The sequence below is a fragment of the Haliotis asinina genome, chromosome 2, assembly GCF_037392515.1.
Source record: "Haliotis asinina isolate JCU_RB_2024 chromosome 2, JCU_Hal_asi_v2, whole genome shotgun sequence".
Lineage (NCBI taxonomy): Eukaryota > Metazoa > Mollusca > Gastropoda > Lepetellida > Haliotidae > Haliotis > Haliotis asinina.
The window spans coordinates 80,552,996-80,576,045 of record NC_090281.1 but is presented as its reverse complement, the minus strand read 5'-3'; the positions used below and the strand labels follow the sequence as shown (position 1 = coordinate 80,576,045).

General features: G+C 38.4%; 1 protein-coding gene across 1 annotated transcript; it reads right to left on the bottom strand.

The window, feature by feature from the left end:
* Positions 1-2,047: 2,047 nt before the first annotated feature.
* On the bottom strand, positions 2,048-15,903 carry LOC137272926 (beta-sarcoglycan-like). Its single transcript, XM_067805349.1, has 7 exons — positions 15,870-15,903; positions 15,012-15,239; positions 14,258-14,443; positions 12,918-12,954; positions 9,645-9,802; positions 5,713-5,853; positions 2,048-5,317 (listed from the first exon to the last, which is right to left on the bottom strand). The coding sequence occupies exons 1-7, from the start codon at positions 15,891-15,893 to the stop codon at positions 5,108-5,110; spliced, it is 984 nt and encodes a 327-aa protein (XP_067661450.1). The 5' UTR covers positions 15,894-15,903; the 3' UTR covers positions 2,048-5,107.
* Between the last annotated feature and the right edge of the window lie 7,147 nt (positions 15,904-23,050).

Genomic DNA, 23,050 nt, shown 5'->3' with positions numbered 1-23,050 from the left:
TTCAATGTGACAAATACTATATTCTTTCTCCACCTTCCTGTGTATATTTGAAAAATATCAATATTTGCTCCTTTCTTTTATTATTCATAAAGGGAGGTATATGCGACTCAGTTCTCTGAGGTGCTGTAATTGGCTGCAGAGTTGTCTCCCTTACTTGTGCCAGAGACCTCTGATCATGGGTTCAAGTCCCACCTCAATGTCTTTAACTTTGCCGACACTATTCACATGGGTTTCATCTAAGTGGTTAAGAGCTGAAATGTGCATCATGTGTGGGTTTCCACCTGCATTAGGCTTGCATACAATTAAGTACAGAAATGCTCAAAGTTCGTGATACTGTGTGTTACAACAGAAAACATTAAACACATTATATTGTAAAGATAGTTCAGAAGTAAGCATAATATTGCACTGATATTACTACTTTCCTTATGGACTAAATAACATCATAGCTTGTTGATATTGCATTGTTTTGCATCACAGAATTCTTCAAAACCTCAGTCACATTGACACTATATATCAGATATATGAATCTATACATGTTGTTCCGTTTCTTATTCCCATGAGTATTTTCGCATCACTAGTCATGTGTCCAGTACACTTTCAGACAATAATTGATATTATTTTTTGTAATTGCCCAGAAATTTATTCAAAATGTATTTATTTCTATTTTTTACATTTGGGGACTGGTCATTCATTATTTGAGTGTATTGATAAATTAACACTGGGTCAGCAATACTAATAACATGGACAGAGTGGGTGTTGGAAAGAGAGATATGTGGAATATACTGAAGGTGGGTAGGGGAAGATGTTGTCTGCAGAAGATGACAAAGTCCTGAAAAGAATCCCACCATGACATCCACCATGTAATAAATCATCAGTCCCTAAACAGATATATAGAGTAATGCCAAATGTTTATGGTTCATCCCTGTCATATCAGTAGCGTGTAGATAACCAATGTTCATGCAGTTGTATATTGCATACATGTCAGCATTTCCAGTAGCGGTTCACTCATGCACCACCTTCTCTTCTGGTACAGATTAAAGTGCCTCTTGTTTTCCTCTTGTACACCATGTGATCATGTTTTATTGTGATACATTTGGATGTGTATCTTGGCATACATGAGCAATAAATTGTTTACTATTTGCTTGTATTTGTGTTTACTTCCTGACTGGGCAGTGGGATATCCAAGTCTTTCAAGTGTTTGTTCATCATGTGAAGACCAGGGTTCAATCCCCCACATGGGTTCAAAGTGTGAAGACCATTTCTGGTGTCCCCTGGTATACTGTTGCTGGGATGTTGCTATAAGCAGCATAAAACCAAACTCACTCAGCTGCTCACTTCGCGAGTTTTTTTGTGTCCCCCTGCTGTGACATTGTTGGAATATTGCTGAAAGCAGTGGGAAACAAAACTCTCTCAATTCCTAAGGCTTAGGTTGCCAAGTGATGGATTGTGCTGCAGTTTACCTATGCAGGACTAGACTGCTTTCAGCAAGTGTTCAGTGTTCAGCTCATTGGAACAGTTCCTGAAGATGACACAGTGCCAGCAGCTTTAGGTCACAGCCCCCAAAATATTTGTTTCAGAGCATGACTGCAGAACACATGACTTCAACACTTAAACACTTTCACCAAACTTATCAGTCTCACTTACACAGTGATTAAATGTATCTGTAACACATCATCAACGTCAACAAAATCACAATCCCCTTTTCAGTTTACTTTAAGCTCCTTTCATTTCAATGCTGAGAGGCAGATGGGCAAGGGATGAGTGAGCGAGAAAGTCAATTTTATGATACTTTTAGCAATATTCCAGCAATATCATGGCAGGGGACACAAGAAATGGGCTTCACACTTTGTGTCCATATGGGGAATGGAACTCGACTCTTCAGTGTGACAAACAAACGCCTACTGCTCTGAGATGACCACCGAAGATCTGGATTGACATGCTGATGAACTCCAGACAAGCTAACAAAGGACATTGGTGAAAGCCACTGTATCTTTATAATCAAGAGTAATGTCTCTTTTCAGGTTAAAGAAGGAAATAACAAAACATCTAGAATTTAATGATTTATTAACTAAATGACAACAATTTATATATCACAAACTGTTTAAGTTTACTAAAACCTAAGAATAATTGTAATAGGGGACAAACCACTTTGCAAGGAAACTAAACAAAAAACACACATAAAATACGAAACCAGAAAATAGTAACCAGAAACTGTATGCAGTAAAAAATATGAGATGTCTCAATCATTCCTAGTTTATTTAAACTGGTAGCCATGTAAAAAGTATACAGAACTCATGTATAAACTGAGGATTAAAGAGAGTATAATTTGACTTTAATGACAATGAATACTGAAAGAACAGTATCAGATTTGATTACCGGTATGTCTATATATTAGCTAACTCAGCGAGTACAATTTCAATACCATGATTACTGGTACATATTATTACATGTACGCTACTTGTATGTACTTTCCGTAGTGATACACAGCACTAAGACCTGATCTTATTGTGAACATTCTTACTTCATCCGTTTGGTTGATGACTCATTCCAGGCTTACATCATTCTTTTGATCAATATCTCCTTTCAGACTGTTCATTCATCTCATTAATAATTCATGACAAAGGTCATCCATTTGATAAGTTGCACATTTCAGACTTAATGCATTTATTTGAACGATTATTCTTTTCTGTTTCCGTTCACCCGTGTGATAACTTCTACTAACTCGTCTGAAAATCTCCTTGCACCCTTTCCAGCACAGGCACTTTCTATCATAACAATTCCAAACACTGGTCATTTTGTCAATTTTAACGCAAACTTTAAAACAAAAGAAATGGCAGGAAACAAGGCATGTGATTACTTTCCTACAAGATAGTTGGTACAAAACTGTCTTGAAAATAATCAGCATGAAGAACATAATAGTTTGGATATATTGGACATTTTGCAAATATTTGTATGTATCATATTAACATGAATGAATGAGTATGGCAAATACTTATAAGCTGGAATCAGAATCATGTTTGACTGATGGACGGATTAACTTCAGTATACCTTGCAGGCAAATACGTATAAATATAGAATATTTTCAAATGATTGGTGTCCATGGTAACAGTTACACATATAAACTGCAATATATAACGATTCATGAAATCATTAATCTGTACGGTATCAAATACAAACATGTAATTTCTAGTATAAATACCATAAAGCTAATCAACATAATTAGCTCCCCATTTGTAAAACCTGAACAAATATTTCATATGGGAGGTAACTGAATTGATTAAGGCTTTGTTTACAAATAGCATCTGACGAATCTGGCAGATTTGCCAACGGTCCCATAAAAGTCTACAAATCACCAGCCCAGTGACCAACTGTGTATTTCTGGGCTAATGCCAATTCACCTGATGAAGGGCCAAGTATTTGCCAGGAAATGTTTTGTGTGAATAATAAAGAACTTACACATCCATTTCAAACGTCTTGTATTAACTGAAGTTGTCATATGTGACATGTCACACTTGTTTGCTGTTTACATATTTTATGTTTGTTAATAACTTAAATGCCAATTATAAGAACTGTTAAATCTGAAATCTGTGTATAATTTATATTCTATGTGTCCTGTGAATTTACAGGACCTAATGCCCTATTACAATGAAACACCACTGATTATGACAAGCAAATTACTCCAATCAGATACTTTAACATAGATCGAGGGAAGCCATAATTGCAAAATATTGTATTCACTCACAGCAAAGGGAGAGGTACATGGATAACAAATATCTCTCCCTGAGCAAGTGTTATAGTGAGTGAGAGCATGAGTTGGTGTTTACGCAGTTTTTAACAATATTCCAGTCTAAGTAAACTTAGTGTCAGTACTTTTCGTTACACTCCACTGCTGAGTCTAACAAAACCTTATGGCAGGTCGCGTCAGGTAACCTTTGAGATTGACCAAACAGAACACAGTTTACCAAATTGTGAAAGTGTACATTCACACATACGTTTTGAACTTTTTACCTCGAAAAAGTTCGTACCTGAACGATTCCGAATGCTATTTAGTGTCCGCTCGCTTCCGGGTGATGCACACGGTGTACGTACAACCATGACAACGGTGAGTAAACAGTCACTGAAAATAGTGTTTGGGCAATATTCCAGGATGTTATCTTGCGGAAATATTAGCTTATGGTAACCATACCAACAGAAACCCAAAAGCGTATGTACTGCAGGTCAAATAACTGTGTTGTATGCAGATTTTTGTTAGTGGAGAGATCTGTGTCAGTGACCTGAATGTTTTGAAAGTCCCTCTGATCCCTAAATAGTAGCCGATGTCTGGTTGGTTAAATCTATTTAACCATCTCGTGTTTGACTGGACAGTCATTGGTTGCTCAAAGGTTACCTGGCATGACCTTTTACTAGGTTTTGTTAGACTCAGTGGTGGAGTGTAACGAAATACACTGAGACTAAGTTTACTTACACTGAACAATATTCAAGCAATATCATGGGAGGGAAGACCAGTAGTGGGCTGCACATTACCCGGTGTAGCAGGCCATTTTTTCCCAAGTTCAAACTTTCCCCCAGAGAATCTGGCCTAAGGCAAACTTGTCCCATGGAAGATTAAGCCTAGGGGGAAAAGTTTGTCCAAGGCCGAAGTTTACCTGGGGAAGGTTTGGCCAGAGGGAAGTTTGACCTGTTACACTGGGCATTTGGTGTGATGAGTGAACCCTTAAACCACCAGGCTACAGTACTGCCCCTGCAAATGTTATAACCATCAAATATCGATGTACCAAAAAATGACAGCTTCCCATGGTGAAAGCTCATCAGCAGTGCAAACCCCATCTTGTATGATCTTTATAATGACAATACACTGAGATTTATCGATTTATTGTAGATATCTTGTAATAGCATTTCAACAGACTTCAAACTACCTTTCATTCATTAGCACCCTCTTAGTATCTTCTTTCAGAGGGTGGGGCTGAACATATTTGTCAGACCTCATCAAAGTAATGAACAGTTTATCAATATCACATTTGGATAGTTCAATGTCTATGAAGAGCTATGATTAAGGTTAAATAATCTTCTCTCTCCTAATACATGGAGGCTTGTGGACAGGCACAGGTTATAAGTCACAAGGGTTCTCATTTTCATTCAATGTATTACAACCCGAGTTGGATCCAGTGATGGGAACACGAAACACTCTCCCACTGTCAGAACAAACACAGAGTTTGTAGATGATGAGGTTTGGGTCGATCTGGTAGCCTGGAGACAGCCTTGGCAAACTCTGGTTCAGGTAGATGTTGCTCCCAAAATCAAAGTGAATAGAGCCATCCTGTATAAAAACAAAGAAAAAAACAAACTTAACTGTGACATAATGTTCAAGGTGGGAAGCCCAAGCTCTGACGCACAAATTTGGTTCTGAGGCTAGAAACAGACTTGTGGCATGTACTGAGTATAAGCCTTGATTAAACGTTTCTGACACAGGTAAGGACACAACTCTGCAATGTCAAACAACACAATGTGTACAAAAGTGCCACTCACAAGACTCACCAGACAATTGTTGCAATGTTTAGCTATAAACCTCTTGGACAATTTAGAACTTTTCTGTCTGGATAAAATAGAGGTAAATTTTATGGATAGCACATCTAAAATTTTAAGCGTACTTGCCCTCAGACAACAAATATGAAATATATATGAAAAATATGAAAGTGCCTTTGCTGCACTCACTGATGCATTGAGTTTCACGGAGTTTGAAGGTTCGATAAACACACTCTTGCCGCTCTCCACCTGCACTCCCTCAGATCCAACCACCTTGATCTGTTTCTGGGACTCAAACACTATATCCTGGTAGCCTTTTCGACTTCTCAGCTGTAAAACACACAAAGCCACATACACTCTCTACCGGGTGAGTTCAGTGTAGACAGAGACTATGTGACCACATCAATCAAGAGAATAGGGAAAAGTCAAGTCAATTAAAAAGTCAATAAACAAGAGTCATCAGAAGATGACATATCCCCCCGGCCCCCACACGTTTGAAAGGACAAATAATCTGAGAGTTACTCATTGTTTTCTTAGATTTAGTTTGAATTGTTTCCATGGAATTCATGAAAATTATAAATGCTATATATCTGTAACCAGTCAAAGTCACAATTTCAAGATCTGTTTCATATATCTTCTAAGATCTGTTAAAAAATACTTGAGTTCTGCTCCGGAAACGAAGCCCATGCCTCCATTTTGAGACTAAGTCTGAAATGTTTCCATGGAAATCGAGAAAATAATAAATCACAAAAACCTGTAAAATCCAAAAGGCACCACTTTCGGGTCTGCAACACATACCTGCCAAGTTTTACAAACAGATATTAAGAAGTTTTTGAGTTCTGCTCTGGAAACGAAACACACCTCTCACTTTTCAGACAAGGTCTGAAACGTTTCCAAGGAAACAAAGAAAATAACAAATCAAAAGATCCTGTACATAGCAAAAGGCATCACTTCAGCTTCTGACTGATATATCTACCAAGTTTTGTAGAAAAATATTGAACGGTTTTTGAGTTCTGCTCCGGAAACGAAACACAGCTCTCACTTTTGAGACTATGTCCGAAACACTTCCATGGAAACCAAGAAAATAATAAATCACAAAAACCTGTAAAGACCAAAAGGCACCACTATAGGTTCAGATTGATATATCTACCAAGTTTTGCAGAAAAATATTGAACGGTTTTTGAGTTCTGCTCTGGAAACAAAGCCCATGCCTCCATTTTGAGACTATGTCCGAAACGTTTCCATGGAAATCGAGAAAATAATAAATCACAAGATCCTGTACATAGCAAAAGGCACCACTTCAGCTTCTGACTGATATATCTACCAAGTTTTGCAGAAACATATTGAATGGTTTTTGAGTTCTGCTCCAGAAACAAAACACAACTCTCACTTTTGAGACTATGTCCGAAACGTTTCCATGGAAACCGAGAAAATAATAAATTACAAAAACCTGTAAATACTGAAAGGCACCACTATAGGTTCAGATTGATATATCTACCAAGTTTTGCAGAAAAATATTGAACGGTTTTTTAGTTCTGCTCCGGAAACAAAATGATTACGGACGGATGGACGGACGGACAGACAAGGCATCGACTATATCCCCGACATTACCTTTTTTTTTTGGTAACTGAATATTTTCAAAAGATATAATTTTATTGTCCAGGGAAGCAGTGGGGTAGCCTAGTGACTAAAGTGTTCAAAGTCATGCAAAAGACCTGGGTTTGATTCCCAACTTGGGAGCCCAGGGGCTCCTTTCACAAAGCAAGTCCAAGGTAACCTTAGTGCAGTGTTAAAGAATGTAATACTGCTGGAATATTGCTGTACGCGTCATAAAACTAAACTCACACACGTACTATTTTCTGTGATTTTCAATGTCAATCAACAGCATCCTGTAAATAAGGTTCTGGGCGCTTATTCTCAATATGTTCACAGCCTTAAGAATTCTTTACTTTGATCGTAGTCAGTGTGTTAAGATTAAACTTAAGAAGGTCGTAAGGCTATGAACAGTTCAAGAATAGCATGCCTGGATCATGTTGCACAAGAAAATCTTCATGATATGAAGTTTGTAACTTTCAACTTGTAAGATATATCTAAGTCACTTAGATGATGGGTGACATGGGACACAAGCAACATGTGCTGCAAATCTCTTACCACAGACGTGAAGTTCTGGGTTGGAATTGATGTTCAGTAAAACATGCGACTAACAGGATTGGAGGCCAGGCTGCCACCATACAGACTGAATATTGCTGAGTGCATCATTAAATTAAACTTACTCACTCGCTCTCACTCTAAACACAATACCACAGAGCCATATCAGGACAGGAATGGGAATGTTCACCAGCACCATATCATTTTGACACACAAATGACATGTCAGTCTTGTATGTCTGAGATGTCATGTAACAAGCACAGTTATATCAAACAGGCCCACTACGATACATATGAGATGAAATCATCATGTTACATTTTCGTACCAACATCAAAATTACCAGTTTCAACATCAGCTAAAACCCACAAGACCAATGTCAGTCACACAAAACTTGCAAATGTAACTAATTGGTATCATGCCTATTTTCATCTTTTAATGTGACTGTAGAGGCAATTATATTTGTAGTAACTGTTAGTGGCATCAAATAATTGAGACAATACTAAAATATAAAGGGCTTTAGGCCTTTGTAGAAACATGTACAGGGCAGGCTGGAGCATTGGCAATATTTCATGACTGAATGTTTCAAGAAGGATGACTGTACCGATATAAGAATCAAAGCTACATGCAAGGCGTTTTTCACTTAGGCAATTTGCATATGTAAACAGCCAACCCGGGGCGTGGTGTTTCTGCTTTCCCGATGTTTTCAGGTGCCACTATAGTCATAGTAACATCAACCTAGGATAATTTTTGAACATTTTGTTGAACAAAAGATTTCTTGAGTGATTAAACTAATGTTAGACAAACATGATCAACTTTACAACTTGCAGAATGCAAGTACATCCATGGTAATCTGTTCAGAGCAAATGACGAAAGTTTGAAATACGAGACCGAGAAACCTGTTTATTCACGACTGTGAATTAACCACCTCGCTTGGGGATTTTATGGGACACTTTAATTACCCTGCCCTGTGTTCTCACCCAACTGAGTTGGTTCACGGCGATTGGATTAATTAGGCTGAAGTGCTTCAGTTAGTACCATGGAGCGCACTGTCTCGCAAACAAGAGACGATAGGCCATCTCGCATACATGTTATGTCTCAGACTGTGTGTGGTTAACATGTTACACAAACATTGCTACATCCATATCGATCACTATTAACTGACACTTAGTGAAAATAATTGTATAAAAAGAAACCCAACTGTAGGTAATGTAAACTTGAGATAAGAGTATGCATTGTTCTTCAACAGAACCAGATCAAAGGAAACCGTTTCAACATCTTTCATGCAAATTACCATTAATCAGTATTGGTGTCAGCTCTTACATCAAGCACAGAGCCCTACCAGATATTACCAGACAATAAGAGCATATGGATATTGCCACTTGTTCAATGCCAACTCAGCAGTATTCTAGCCAAAATCCATCAGATGGTCAATCCAGTGACTGATGATATGAGCATCATTCCATGAGATATCCTTGACATGCATTCAACAAAGGCATTGGGCATGATCAACAAAGTCACATTATACTACTACTAGTGTTGTGAATTTGCTAAAATCTCAAAATTGAAGACTGGTTCATTAAAGCTGATCAATCATCAAAAATACTTGGTTAGCATCCTTTTCAAAATTTCCTTTTCAAAATTTCCTGGTTAACATGATCGATTGCTTTGCCATTTCATTGTGTCCAGTCTATGATGATTTCAGTTAGTCGGACCACCACTACATCATACAAACTGCACAGGCTGGTTGCAATTTATTCTCACCTTGAAACCTAGATCAGCTTTCCAACAGGGATATTTACACATCAAATATAGCATGCGTCAACAAATCATGCTCTGAGTCTAACAAGCACACTAAGGGTTAGGTAATGACATGTACCTGGCAACATTGTTAATATACCATTCCATGCAGCATGGTCAACTGAGTTCCTTGTTGATCACTACCAGTTGAGATCATGCAGTGACACTCATGGTACCTTCCCAACTTGGACTGTGAGTGCGTGGAGATTCTTGGCCTGTCTTAGCGGAACCTCCACCTGTTCAATTCCTGTCTGCAGCAAAGTGTCACCTGTGTTTTTTTCCTTGATGAGGAAGTTATCACTTGATACCCGGAACAGGCCATTTTTTAGCTTCACTGTAAATAGAACAATGTAATTAACAACACAACACAAGGTTCAGTTGATTGTTCAATTTCTTTTGAAATCATTAAAAGCAGACATTTTATTCAGATATCAAGCCTGTATCAGTCAAGTGTGTTGCACAACCCATCAGTGAGAGAGGGAGTTTAGTTTCACACTGCGTTTAGCAATATTCCAGCAATATCACCACAAGGGTCATCAGAAATGGACTTTACATATTATGTCCATCTGGGGAATTGAACCCAAGCCTTCGGCCTTACAAGCAAATACTTTAAGTACTGGGCTACCGCACTGCCATGAACCCTTGAAAACAAAGTGCCAGACAAGTGGGAATATATGCTTCAGGTGATTACACTCATCCATCTGCAGGCTCCCTTTCCCACTAATACGGTCACATGACCATGCTTGCCATTCTCTCTGAATCTCATAAGCCTGACACAAGAACTACTGTGAATTCAGCGTGCCTGAGAGAGGCAGTTGGCTGGGCTTGATGACATGAGTCAGGATAAGTATTCAGAAAATTACATACTTTCCTTATCCTGACTCATGCTAATTTTTGCTCACAGAATCCGATGCAAACAGCGTTGGGTCAGACCATGCTGGATTTTGGTGACTGCCATATAAGTAAGTCCAGTAATTCCCCTCTTTGGGAACTATAACGTCGGTAGTTCGGTCCTGTTCTTCCAATATTCACCTGTGTGATGAGTGGGGGTGGAGGCAGGATCACATTCAGTTGAACTTGTTTTCTTTGAAGCATTCGTCGACTGGAGCGTGATGATACATAGATCAGCCAGTGTCCTGCTAGTGTCTAGTGCAAGTGTATGTCAAGATTTCCATGAAGACCTGTCGCAACCGTTCTTTATGTACAAGTATCTACATTATGAGTACAGTATCATAATCACTCACGCTAGCCTATTCAAGACATGTGCATGGACTCTCAACTATTATACTCTGCAGAGCATCTTGGTCTCAAGTCACGTGATAAGAGGGTGAGTGAAACTCAGCGCCTGTGTGGAACGGTTAGTTGTTGTATGACAAGCGGTCCAAATTGGTGAGTGAAAGTGATGTCCTCCATGGCAATGTCCCATACGTGGTTGTGGTTGGCAAACATCTAATTTGATTTCCAAAAGCAGCCCTCTATTATAGTTATTAGCAAGTAGTTTCCATGTAGAGTGAGTGTTGACCATGTTGACACCAAGGCTCTCAATTCAAGTGGATTGGAAGCTCACGGAGGTTCACTTCCTGCTGCTTTGCAGGCCCTCAGCTCTCATCTATACTAAGATAGTGTTGCGGGATACTTCCCTAGATAATGGGATGAATAGGCGCTTGAAACATTGTCTCCTTGTCTTAGTATGTTGGATACATTTTCATGAAGTGTTGATGTACGACAATCAGATCCCAAGCTGGAGCCTTAAACCTGCATTGTTGGTCTCCCACCCTCAACTATTGTAGTAAGGTGAGTAGTTCAGGTACTTAAGTCAGTTTGATACCCGCTCTCATGGTGAAAACTGAGCTGAATGTCGAGAGTGTAGAACCTTTCAATCCTTTGGCATGTTGTAGATGATGTAAGTAGTCTGCTACATGATGATGTGTGGCCTTCATTGCGGTGAAGCCTATCTTTCTGGCATGTTTCAAACGCGCATCCATTTATCATCGTGTAAGGTGCGGGTAGACCTACATAGATCTAAGGTGACTGAATTCGCTGCTCTAGAAAAATATCCTCGATGTCTTAAGATCCACATGTGAAGTTGGAAGGATGTAGGATTGCTGTGCGCTTGTTTGGTGTGCAGATGAATGAGAAGGTTCTTCCACTCTGGTAGTTGCAGTGTTAGTTGTCCTAGTTCCTTGATGAGAACCGGGAATCAATCTCTCTCGCTGGCCAATAAGGTGTGACCTAAATCAGTTGTTTCAGCATCGTTTGTGTCATCTTCCTGAGGACTTTTGGAATAAGTACTGGAGGGGGGAAATGTGTAAGTGTTCAGTCCTTCCCACGAGATGCTGAGACAATCTATGGTTCACGCTAATGGATCTGGCATGGAAGATACAAATGTTGGTATCTGCTTGTTGAACCTTGAGGGAAAGAGGTCTATTTGCGGGGATCGGAATGTCTGATGAGTTGAAACATCTCTGTGTAGCATCCATTCCATTGGAGATGGTGGAAGAGGGTGTGACAGTACGTCATCCATGTCAGGATTTGACATGCCTTTATGTGGAGGTTCAAGTCGTGGACTGTGTTGAAGAGTTGAAATGTCAGCTGTAGTCATGTGTGAGATTGCGTTGATCCTAAGTCAAAGTTGAAGAAAACATGTCCAGAACACATGAAAATTTATAGTTTCAACAATTTAACATAATGACGATAATAATTACAATCCCAAAACTGAACATGACACAATTTAGATTATAGGACCGAAATATAAGCAAAAACTTATTGCTGAATCGGGACCCAAAAAGCCTCCAGCAGTCCTTGTCAGGCAACGAAGAAGAGAGTGACAAGCATGGCAGGTCATGTGTATTGTGACCATATTGGCACGAAAGGGCGGTTGCCGATGGATGAGTGTACCTGTACATCCGCTTCAATTAGAAGGAACTTCAAGGAATTTCAAGTGTTCCATTGTCTTTGCATAGAAGGAGGAGATAAGCGTAATAAGCATGCGTCAGGAGAAGGAAAAATTTTTAAGTTTATTTGTCCATGGTATTTAAACACCCAAGTTGGATGATCAGAGGGCATGTACACTTGAGCAACCACCTGGCTCACTGTTGCAATAAACCATGTCAAAGGATTTAGTGAGTGAGTGAATATGGTTTGACACTGCTTGCAGCAATATTCCACACTGTACCCATAAGAGGAATCAAACCTGGGTCTACAGCATGAAAAGCAAATGCTTTAACCATTAGGCTACCCCATAACGCCTACAGAATTTAGCAATATTCCAGCAGAACCATGGAGGTGGACATGGGAATTGGGATCCCAAACTCAAACAGCAAAGACTTCACGTGTAAAGACAAAACATTGTTATCACAAGTCTATGCTACTACTTTCTATCAATGATTATGTGCAGTATGCAAGGCAGTGTTGTCAGCTAAAAATCAAGAAGTGAACAATGCACTTACAGACTGATCCCCGCATGTTCTCTGCACCAACAAACATCTGAAAGGGAAGACAACTCTTTTAGTACTCTCTTTTAACTCTTCATCACAATCACACTGACAACGCTCACGCTGCTGACTTTGTGTCTACAATGACAAGTTAAACCTCCCAAACTGTTGACATATATACATGTATATGGGTGAGATCTACATGTAACATGCACGCATGCAAATAAACGCTTGAGTTGGCTATTGATATAGATCATAGATACCAATGATTGTTATTGACTGATTATCGACAATAGTTGGGGGTGGTGGGGTAGGCTAGTGGTTAAAGCGTTTGCTCGTCATGCTGAAGACCCGGGTTCTATTCCCCACATGGATACAATGTGTGAAACCCATTTTCTGGTGTACCCTGCCGTGATATTGCTGGAATATTGCTAAAAGCGGCGTAAAACTAAACTCACTCACTCAAAAAAAGTTGGGGAGGTAACTCTGAGGAAACATACCAAAAACATCAGACAGAAATGAATATATATCAGATCACTGGTGAGTGGTGACATGTTATCAACATGATTTAGAAGCACTCGTTAATAATACCTAACAGTGTGTATTGTGGGAATAAAAAAGGACTTTATTTTCTTATAAAACTTTATGTTTGATATTATTGATGACACTATATTCATAGTGATAATCATTAATAATTTTTTTATAACGGCAATATTTCTGATTATCAATATTTTTAGGCAGCCCAACACTTTACACCTAAAATTAAGTAATTACTTCTTATGTCTGTCAATGATATTTAACAGTCATCTATAAAGGCACTCATGGTTGTTAGCCTTAGCATGCCTAATAGATTAAGAATAACACCGACAGGTCCTGTACATTCTCAAAAGAATCTGTCATCTCATTCTCATTTAGAGAAAATGCACCTTGTTTAGGCTCTTGCTTCATAAACAAAAATGAAACTACACAGTGTCAACCAGAAGAAAACTTTTCAAAGGAAAATTAGCAAAACAGTTCCTAGAGCATATTTACAGGTTCAACATTTTTCCATGATCTCAAATGTGTCTCACCAGCTAATGAACGAATAGATGAATAAGGATGTTTTTATGCTTTGAGCATAATTCAGCAATATTGTGGCGGGATGACACCAGAAATGGGCTCCACATATTATACCCATTTGTGTAATCAAACCTGGGTTTTTGGCATGATAAGCTAGTGCTTCATACACTAGGCTACACTACTTCCCCACTAGCTAATGATTTCTAAGCATGCCAGTTATATACTGAAGGCACAGGGAACTTATTTCAGCTGAACCAATGGCACTTAAATACAAGACATTTTGAAACTAGCCTTACTGTGGAATTTTTAGAAATGATGCTTAGATCCTTTTCGTATCGACCACCCAGCCTTGCATTGGACATTTTGATGATTTGGACTTCAGACTCTTCCAAGAAACGCAGAATATTCATGTCAGAAACAAATTCCAGTGGCTTCATCCCAACATGATAAATCCTGAACTTGTAAATCAGCCAGGCTGTAACCTATAAATGAAAAATATTTCTAAAGACATGAAAATGGTCCATAAGTAATCATCTTTCTAAGTATTCAACTAAGAGTCCACATTCATCAGTAAAATGCAAATTATTTGACAAAACATGGTAATGAATGGACATTAGATGTCTCATAATAAATAATATATATTTTTATAAGTCATCATGGATAGAATTTGATGAATTTGTGGCACAGAAAGGAAAAAAGGTTCCAATTGAAGAACCTTACAGAAGCTTGCAGAAGTGTTGTTTGCTGTTTATTAATGACACATAATGGTTGCTCATACAGGCATTGATACAAAGACAAGCATCATCCAAGAAGAAGTCATCAAGCCAGAACAAGTTGCCTGTTATGACAAGCATGGTTTGCTGAGGACAAATTCTAACCCCAACCTTCAAGGATCCAAGGATCTGTTAATCTCATAAGGTTGGCTGAAAGCACAAAAATTATAAATAAATAGAAAAAAAACAAAACCAAAATATCCCCATAAAAAAACCAACAAAATCCAATATAAAACTTAAAGCCCCAAACCACTTCATGAAGTTATGTTGACCTTACCAAGGCATTAAGCAAAGCAAGGAACACCAGGGAACCAACAAAGCAGTAGAGGAAGTAGCGTTTTCTTCCCCTTATTCCTGTCTTGTGTAGGTATTCCTCATTGATGTTGATATAGCCAGCACGGAAGTTGCTATTGTGCTCCTTGTTCACTCGTCTTTTCATATGTGACTTTTCCCTCATTGACAGAGTGTTGGTGCTTCCAGCTCCTTGATGGCCTGGTGGCACTGGCTGTCAATAAAAGGATAACCAGTGATACCAATCAGACACACATTATCATGGGAAGCTGACAGTGTTCATCAAATATGGGACACCTAGAAAAATTCAAGGTGCTTACAAGGTTTTCAACTGTCATTTTCAAGATTTCAAAGTATTTGTATCTTTGGCATCTGTGAAGCCTTTGTATCTTAATAATTTCACACAATTAGTGTACAATATCTTTGAAGTAACCCAAAGAGGGGAACTTACAAAGCAAGATCTTATCAAACCTGTACAATTGACTCAGCTCATGTAGCCATTTAGAGGCTGTGTTTGGCGTATGAGCAGACCTAAGCAGAATGATTTGCCACTGCTACCGGTACCGCAAATATTTTGGAAAGGTTTCAAGCGGTGTTTATGGGCGGAACTCTTACCAATAATTTTTTATCACTAACCCAACTCAAACAAGAATGATCATAAAAATGTGCTAGATTGAAAATCTTCATTATGACATTTGAAAATAGTTTCAATTTTCAATTTTACAACAATAAAAAATACGTAAAGAAGTGTTTCCATAGTGTTCGAGAGATGAAATATCAGGAAACTAAATGACCCCAAAACCTCGCGTTTCTCTAGAAAAAATACTTTTGAAAGTTAGTTTACCTCTACCAACTCATTGACAGCCATTTTGAAAGTTAGGATTGCTTAAAAAGGTGGCGGAGGATACAAACGGATACGGATTGATAACTCTTCGCACTTGTAGGAACATTCGTAAACCTTCATGGGTGGTGTTCTTTCCCACTGAACATTGTTTTCTTATCATTGTAGTCGGTTTTAAGGGTTATGAAATGTGAACAAACGTGTATTAAGAAGGCAAATAAATGGGCTGTGTAAGAATACTATTTCCACAAACTTGATGTGAAGCGACAGTAAAATTCTCGATTGCCTCAATATGTGACGAAAAATAAATCCCAAACAACATTCAAAACCACACTATCATGTAACAAGTTTGAACTGGTGTGTTAGACAATTCAGCACCTCTTTTGACAAGGGTATGAGATGGAAGGCATCTAAATCAACTGTACTGTTCAGACGGGTGATTTTAGGGACGGTTCATTATTGCTTAACATTTATGCGTGAATATAGATAACTATTGGGCATCTGCAAACTTGATTTATGTTCGAAAGGAAACTCTATGAGATAGCTAATTCAGAAACTGTGGAAAATTTGCTCCTTTAATAGCTGCAGTAACAATACGTCACATCAGTGAGCCTATATAGAGTTGTAGAGTATCCCTGGTCACATGCAAAAACTATGAAAGAAAGACAGTTGCCAAGGTCCCTTCGACTTGTCTATTATAAGGACACGGCTTACCAAAACCCCAATATATAACGCCAATATTTTAATTGAAAATATGGTAAAATATGTTCGTCTCGAAACAAGCAAGAGTACAAATTGTTTTGACGTTATTATCACTTCAGAATACTGAACAAATAATCTAGTTCTTTGTCGCGATGTAGTCAGTACAGCAAAGAAGCAACAATGAAACAAAATGATAAGCCGATTAAAGCTCTGCGAACACTGTCTAAATCATGATAGAAATTATTCATCATATTTGACACTCTCCTCCTTTTCATACCCCACCATATAGAAATTCGACCCCAGATGAAAATACATCTGGCTAATTAAACACTCTAGTAAAGCCTGTATTGTCAAAAAGAATTATCATCCTACAAAGAAAGATGTCCGACTCATAGCACTGAAGCGTGACAGTCCAGATCGTCTATGGCCTCGAGGGGTCACGTGTCTGTCACGTGGGATTTCGTTCGTCTACGAGATTTCATCTATCATGGTCGATAAATGGGAGAACAGCTTCATTATCATAAGGTTCAGTCTGGAGCTGTTTTATTGCCATGATTTTAAAGTATTGTTTAGTCACCAAGGGGGTGAGTTATTGTTTGACCGCAGGATATAGTCTTTGTTATCAGCGGGGATCAGTGATATTGACTACGGTCACGAATCTTCGCATAAATCAAAGAGGAATGCTTTTTACTCATAATTAATTCATTTGAAGTGCGATGATCACATGGACTCGAAAATAGATGTTTGTAATATTAAGAATATTCCAGGAACTATATGATAAAACAAAGGTATACTGTACAAACGTGTTTCTTAGACAAAGTTTTAAATGCTTAAAAAATGTTTGAAAATAAAAGAATGGATAGTGATGGTTTATTTATCCTTTTAAACAAATAGTAAAGAAGGTCAACGCGTTGAGAAAAATGATTTAGTTACTCATTCTTGCATATTCATTAAAATTACATCTAAGTCATTAAGTCGAAGGACATCGACTACAAATATATAGGTTACTGAGTGGCCATGACTTGAGTAAAGGTTTGATGTTGAGATTTGATAAACATAACAATATCTATAAATATGTCATCACATTGATTATACAATACAAACCGGCTTGGGGATGTGTCAACCTGGATTAACCCTTTCCTAGCATTTATAATAATCATCAACTTGCCAGGTCATTCTACAATGTCAGCAGTTAAAAAATCAATCGTTGTAATTTTCCAGGTATGATTTTATAAACAAAATATTCCCTCTTTATTTTACACTCTTTAACTGTAAAATACAAAAAAATCCGGAGTTGACCATACCACGAAAATGTTCCTTTGACGAAACACTGTATACTTGAGGTATCGCACCAGTCATATCCTTTGAAATACAAGACTGCCGAATAACCTTTACTCATTATTTCTTGGGCGGTGGGGTCCTTTTCTGGTGTCCTTCGCCGTGAAATTGCTGGACTATTACTGAAATATTCTGAATGCTGAATATTGCGCGGCAGTTTATATCGGTGTGCAGTTATGATTAATTCCTGGGAACCATTCACTACCATCCAAGTGACGTTGCTAACTCAGAACTGTTACTTAGCACAGATCACATAGTGGCTGAATTGAATATATGTTTCTTTTCTAGTGTAATTCTTTTCGATTCGGCCCCGGGGTATTTGTTGTAAAAAGATTACAAAACAAAATGCACTCAATACATGAGGATGCAATCTCTGGTATATGCACTAGTATATTCAGACACAGTGTCATAAAATTATTATATAATGCGTGGTTGAAAATATGAAACGCCAGTGAATAACCGCTTATTGAACAAGAAACATTCCACTGGAGAGAGAGGTAACACACATATGTTTAAAACTATATGAAAGGATTACTGAAAATCATTGATGACACCAGGTGTTCACGAAAAGCCTGCCCTGGTGTTGATCACTGGATTGTTTGGTACAGACTCGATTATTTACAAACCGCAGCCATGTAGCTGGAGTATTTCTCAGTGCGGCGTTTAACAATAGACAAGCAAACAAAACGCAACAATATCGCGATGGGGGCACCAGAAATGGGCTTCATACATTGTACCCCTGTGGGGAATCGAACCTCGTTCTTCCACGTGACGGGCCACCGCCTGCTAAGAGAAAAACAGAGCTGATATCTCAAAATGCACATGTGCAGTATTGTACACTAATTTCAACCACCGACTTTTCAGTACTGTAGGATACTTAGTCTGTCTCACAGTCCCTGAACCACATTATTTTCCCTACTGCCTTGCAATGCTAAAGCCCGAAGTGAAGCAAGTTTAAATTTTCCTAGGTCATGAATCGCCCGACTCACCGAGGCTCCTTTTCAATATTTATTGCAAAATTAATACAAAATTATGTATATTCAGGGACTAATCGTTAGTCTATAGGGTACTGTTCTGCGTTTCCACGGAAAGAATTTCCCCATTGTTTAACCGTTAGCCCAATTCCTTTGTCTTTATGTACAATGTGAAGAATTAAACATGTGCCTAGCTATTTAGTACAGGATACAATCGGAACGAAGAAACAAAATAAATAAATCAAAAGCTACAGTTTTACTAGGCCGGGTTGAATTTATCATTTACTATGAACGAATTCGTAGTATTTCCAAGAAACATATCTGCGAGGCGTAAGCTGATCTCCGGGGGATACGTGTTTACACGACACCTATCTTCATTATCAGCGATATTCTGGTCGTCTAACGTCAGGGTTTATATTTTCAACAGCTGTGTTTGAGATCCACAGTGTCGTGAAGCTGTTTGACATGTGGTGCTGAGCGAGACACGGACCATCATTGTATGTGGGACAACACGATAATATGTTCATCATGTCTCGAGAGGCTCACTCGGATCACACTGCTGTAATACGGAAATTGACGAGGCTGGCCGATTGAATTAGCAGCTTCCCACAACATATGTTTATGGAAGAAGGCAAGCGGTAAACTTGACCTCGGTCGTGAAGGGAGCCCTAATTGAGAAAACAGGGAAACGTGCACTACGATTTTGTAAAGACGTATCGGTTTCGACGAAGCTTAAAGAAAGTAATCGCAAGTATAAAAAATAGGGTTTTCTCGACAAGAAGTCTTTATTTTAATGTTTGTACAATACATAAAATGAAAATAGTCGAATACAATGCTGAGTTGGAAAGTTAAATGATCCTGTAATTTGTTTTTCAATAAAATGATTTGGTTGCATTAAGATGTAAACATTGTTTCGAAATGCTGTATCGATAACTAAAACCACCCAAATTATTGTATGCGAACGAACATTAAGGATACTTACAATGTAAATTAAAGATGGATGTGATTGTATATACATCCCCAAATTAAAACCACAATGTGTCTTAACAGTAGGTAAAATCAAACAGAATGAAAAGAATGTATCGGTACAGAGTGAAAAACATGGTGGTTTTCAAGCTCTATTGCGGCGGGGGATATGGACCCGGGTGTTCGGCTACCCAACCACCCCTGCTGTATTTGAGACGAGCAACATCGTGTGGAATGCTATATATACTATCAAGAAATCAGTTGTGAAAATGTTTTCAAACATTTATAACTCGTCCAGTTTAGAAGAAGGTAATGTCATTTTGAGGTAAAATCGACTTCGTATTTGTGCAATTGTGAAAACCCATGATATCAACACTTCTGTGACGATTTTGACGATGATTGTTTGAATACAATAATAGATTTTTAAAATACAAATCGCCTATGCGTTTCTTTTGCGTAATAGTATAAATGTGCCATAAAATATTTTGTTGTTGTTGTTGCTGATCATTTGTCTTACTCCGTAGTCAGCAACGTTTCTACGTAATGACGGCTGCCTGTAAACAGTCGAGCCAGGACAGAAAACCAGTGGTTGACATAATGAGCAACGTCTAACGGCGACATAGTACATGGATCCCTTTCTACCATCTAATCCATTAAGCATCTTACGGTCTGCTTTCACCACCGAGGAAAGATTATATATCAAGGTAAACGTACATTAGTTTATAGTAACAGAATTGCGAAGAGCGATGTTGACATTTCAATAACTCAACATATGATCCGATGACATTTCTTATCGAAGTCAATGTAAAATTCCAAATCACTTTCGCTTTACTCGAAGTTTAGTCCTCACGACTGTGTTACTTGTTTATGTGCTTGACAGATTGAACAAACTCAACCAAAGGTCTAAAGACAATATTGTTTTATTGCGTTTCTGATATGCAAAGTTTCATTCTTGACGTCCAAAGTGATAACAAGCAGAGCGCTCGTCGCGGATACATGAGATCACATTTTTTCATGTTCTGTTCCTGCAACTTATTTATTTTCCTCAAACACACATATGCATTATTTTAGAGGGCGAACAAATAAAATAATGATCCAAATCGGCAATACCAACAAACATTTGACCTTTTTCTAAAAATATCGGGGTACCATTTTAATTTTGTTATACCTCTGAAACAAAATTTCATTTTTTGAGGCGAGGGGGTCACTTGGGAATGACTTTGATGCGTTACTGAGGGGCATTCTGATACGGTTCAGGGAAGTTTCACCCTGCTGTTGTAGAAAGACATAAATGGAACCCAGCCCAATCACAATCCTGTTGCCCAAAACAAGATGGCCGCAATATGGCGCCCATGTCAACATGTTTTCAGACCTTTGATTGTACTCGTTAAATTCATGGAACGTATCTGGTTTATGGCTGGAACTTTCAGCCAATGCTGAGTTTGTTTAGTTATCCATGGGATGTAGAGAAGTCTAAATGTCAGGAAGATAAAAGGGGCCCCATTCCAAACTAACCAAATCCATTCAAGTCCCGAGAGGCAAGCGTTTTCAAATTTACTGTTACAAGTTCAGTACCTCGAAATAGCGCTTTTAATGTCTACCAAGATTGTCTTGAACAGCACCCTCTTTATCTCAACACTGGATATCTCAAAACAACTTTCTCGTTCCGATCACGACCATTTTCACAACCCTCGTTATCTGCATTATGGTGGTGTCGATATGATCTTGATGCTGCCGACACGTTGATTCACAGTACCGAGAGGTACCCGGTTACAGTACCCCAAAGACTAACACCAAACATCTGAAATGAATACATTTTACAGACCAATGCTGTTTATAAAACTAATAATAAAATTTTATGAAAAGGAGCCCAGAGACTTTCTACATTTCACGAAACTGGAAAACTAAACTTGCCACATATTCTAGACTTAGGTGCGCTTTCTTGGATATATCTGTTTCAGAGTCTGCATGCCAGATTAGGTTGCCCACAAGGTTCTGGGTTGTTGGAGAGTACGTTGTAACGCTACAAACAACAGCATGATGATAATTTCCATAAAAAATATAAATGTAATAAAATCATTGTCCCTTACACTAACAACCGGTCTCTGAAATGAACATATTTTACAGAAAAAGTTCATAGCGAGAATAATACAATATAATTAAAAGGAACTTTGAGACTTCATTTTCAGCCTTAAGCTGTCGACTTTTATTCTTGCAACATTTTCTAGACTTGCAAGGGGTTTCTTGGATATATTTGCCTTTGAACTGGCGTCCCACCGTTTTACTTATTTAGATTTGCCATTTGAAGTCACTGTATAGAATTACCATACACAAATGGACTTAACCATTTAACCATTTTATCGTAATGGTTCCATCAAGGGGCGTTATTTGACTGAAAACACTGCATGGTGCGTGAAGTTAATGATGACAACGGTGATGGTTTTTGCTCGTTGTTTAACACTGCAATGTTTCAGCAATATGACGGTGACGTTCAATGAACGAGTCTGTAACGGAAAATCCAGTGACTGACATCATGAACATCGATCTACTTCATTTGGATGCAATCTCAACCAAGCCAGCGAGCCTGACCACCATTGTTAAATTCTAACCCACATCACATCGGACGGATGACGATGAGGGGTGGTGACGACAACGATGTTGTTGTTGTTGTTGATGATGATGATGATGAGGAGGAGGAGGAGGAGGAGGAGGATGCGGGAGAAGAAGTGTACAGGGATTGAAAACGGTGAATTTAAGGTTGTCAGTGAGGAAAACAATTTCATTTTGAACGATTCTGACAAAACTGCCGATACTGATCAGGACAAACCCTCATTTCATGTCAAACCAACACATTGACAGCTCCTTCCATTGTGATCAAAGTTCACTTGTGACAAGAATCAACCAGGCAGCTTTCATGTACAGAAATCTAGAATTCCTGCTGCAAAACATTATATCCCAAAATATTCATTTCATAATTCTAAAACAACATGTTACTTGTTTTGCATGTCCCGCAGACTTGAAACCAGTTCCAATCTAGGTCTAGACAATATAATTACTGCCAGGTGTGGAACCAGATACTCGTGCTAGTCTTGTAGGGATTTCTTGAAATATTTAGACACATGTAAGTGTGCTAATTGTGAGGAAGGGTTTGAACCACCTTTAGAAATATCCCAGCAATATGTCGGGATGGGATACCCGAAAGGA

What these genes read in the sequence shown, in the direction of transcription:
- LOC137272926 (XM_067805349.1), bottom strand. Translation starts at nt 15,893, where the DNA reads ATGGCTGTCAATGAGTTGGTAGAG. An exon ending in TCATTTCTAAAAATTCCACA is followed by an intron (nt 12,955 to 14,257) that starts GTAAGGCTAGTT and finishes CTTCCCTTTCAG; the next exon opens with ATGTTTGTTGGTGCAGAGAA. An exon ending in TCACAGTCCAAGTTGGGAAG is followed by an intron (nt 5,854 to 9,644) that starts GTACCATGAGTG and finishes TGTGTTTTACAG; the next exon opens with CTGAGAAGTCGAAAAGGCTA.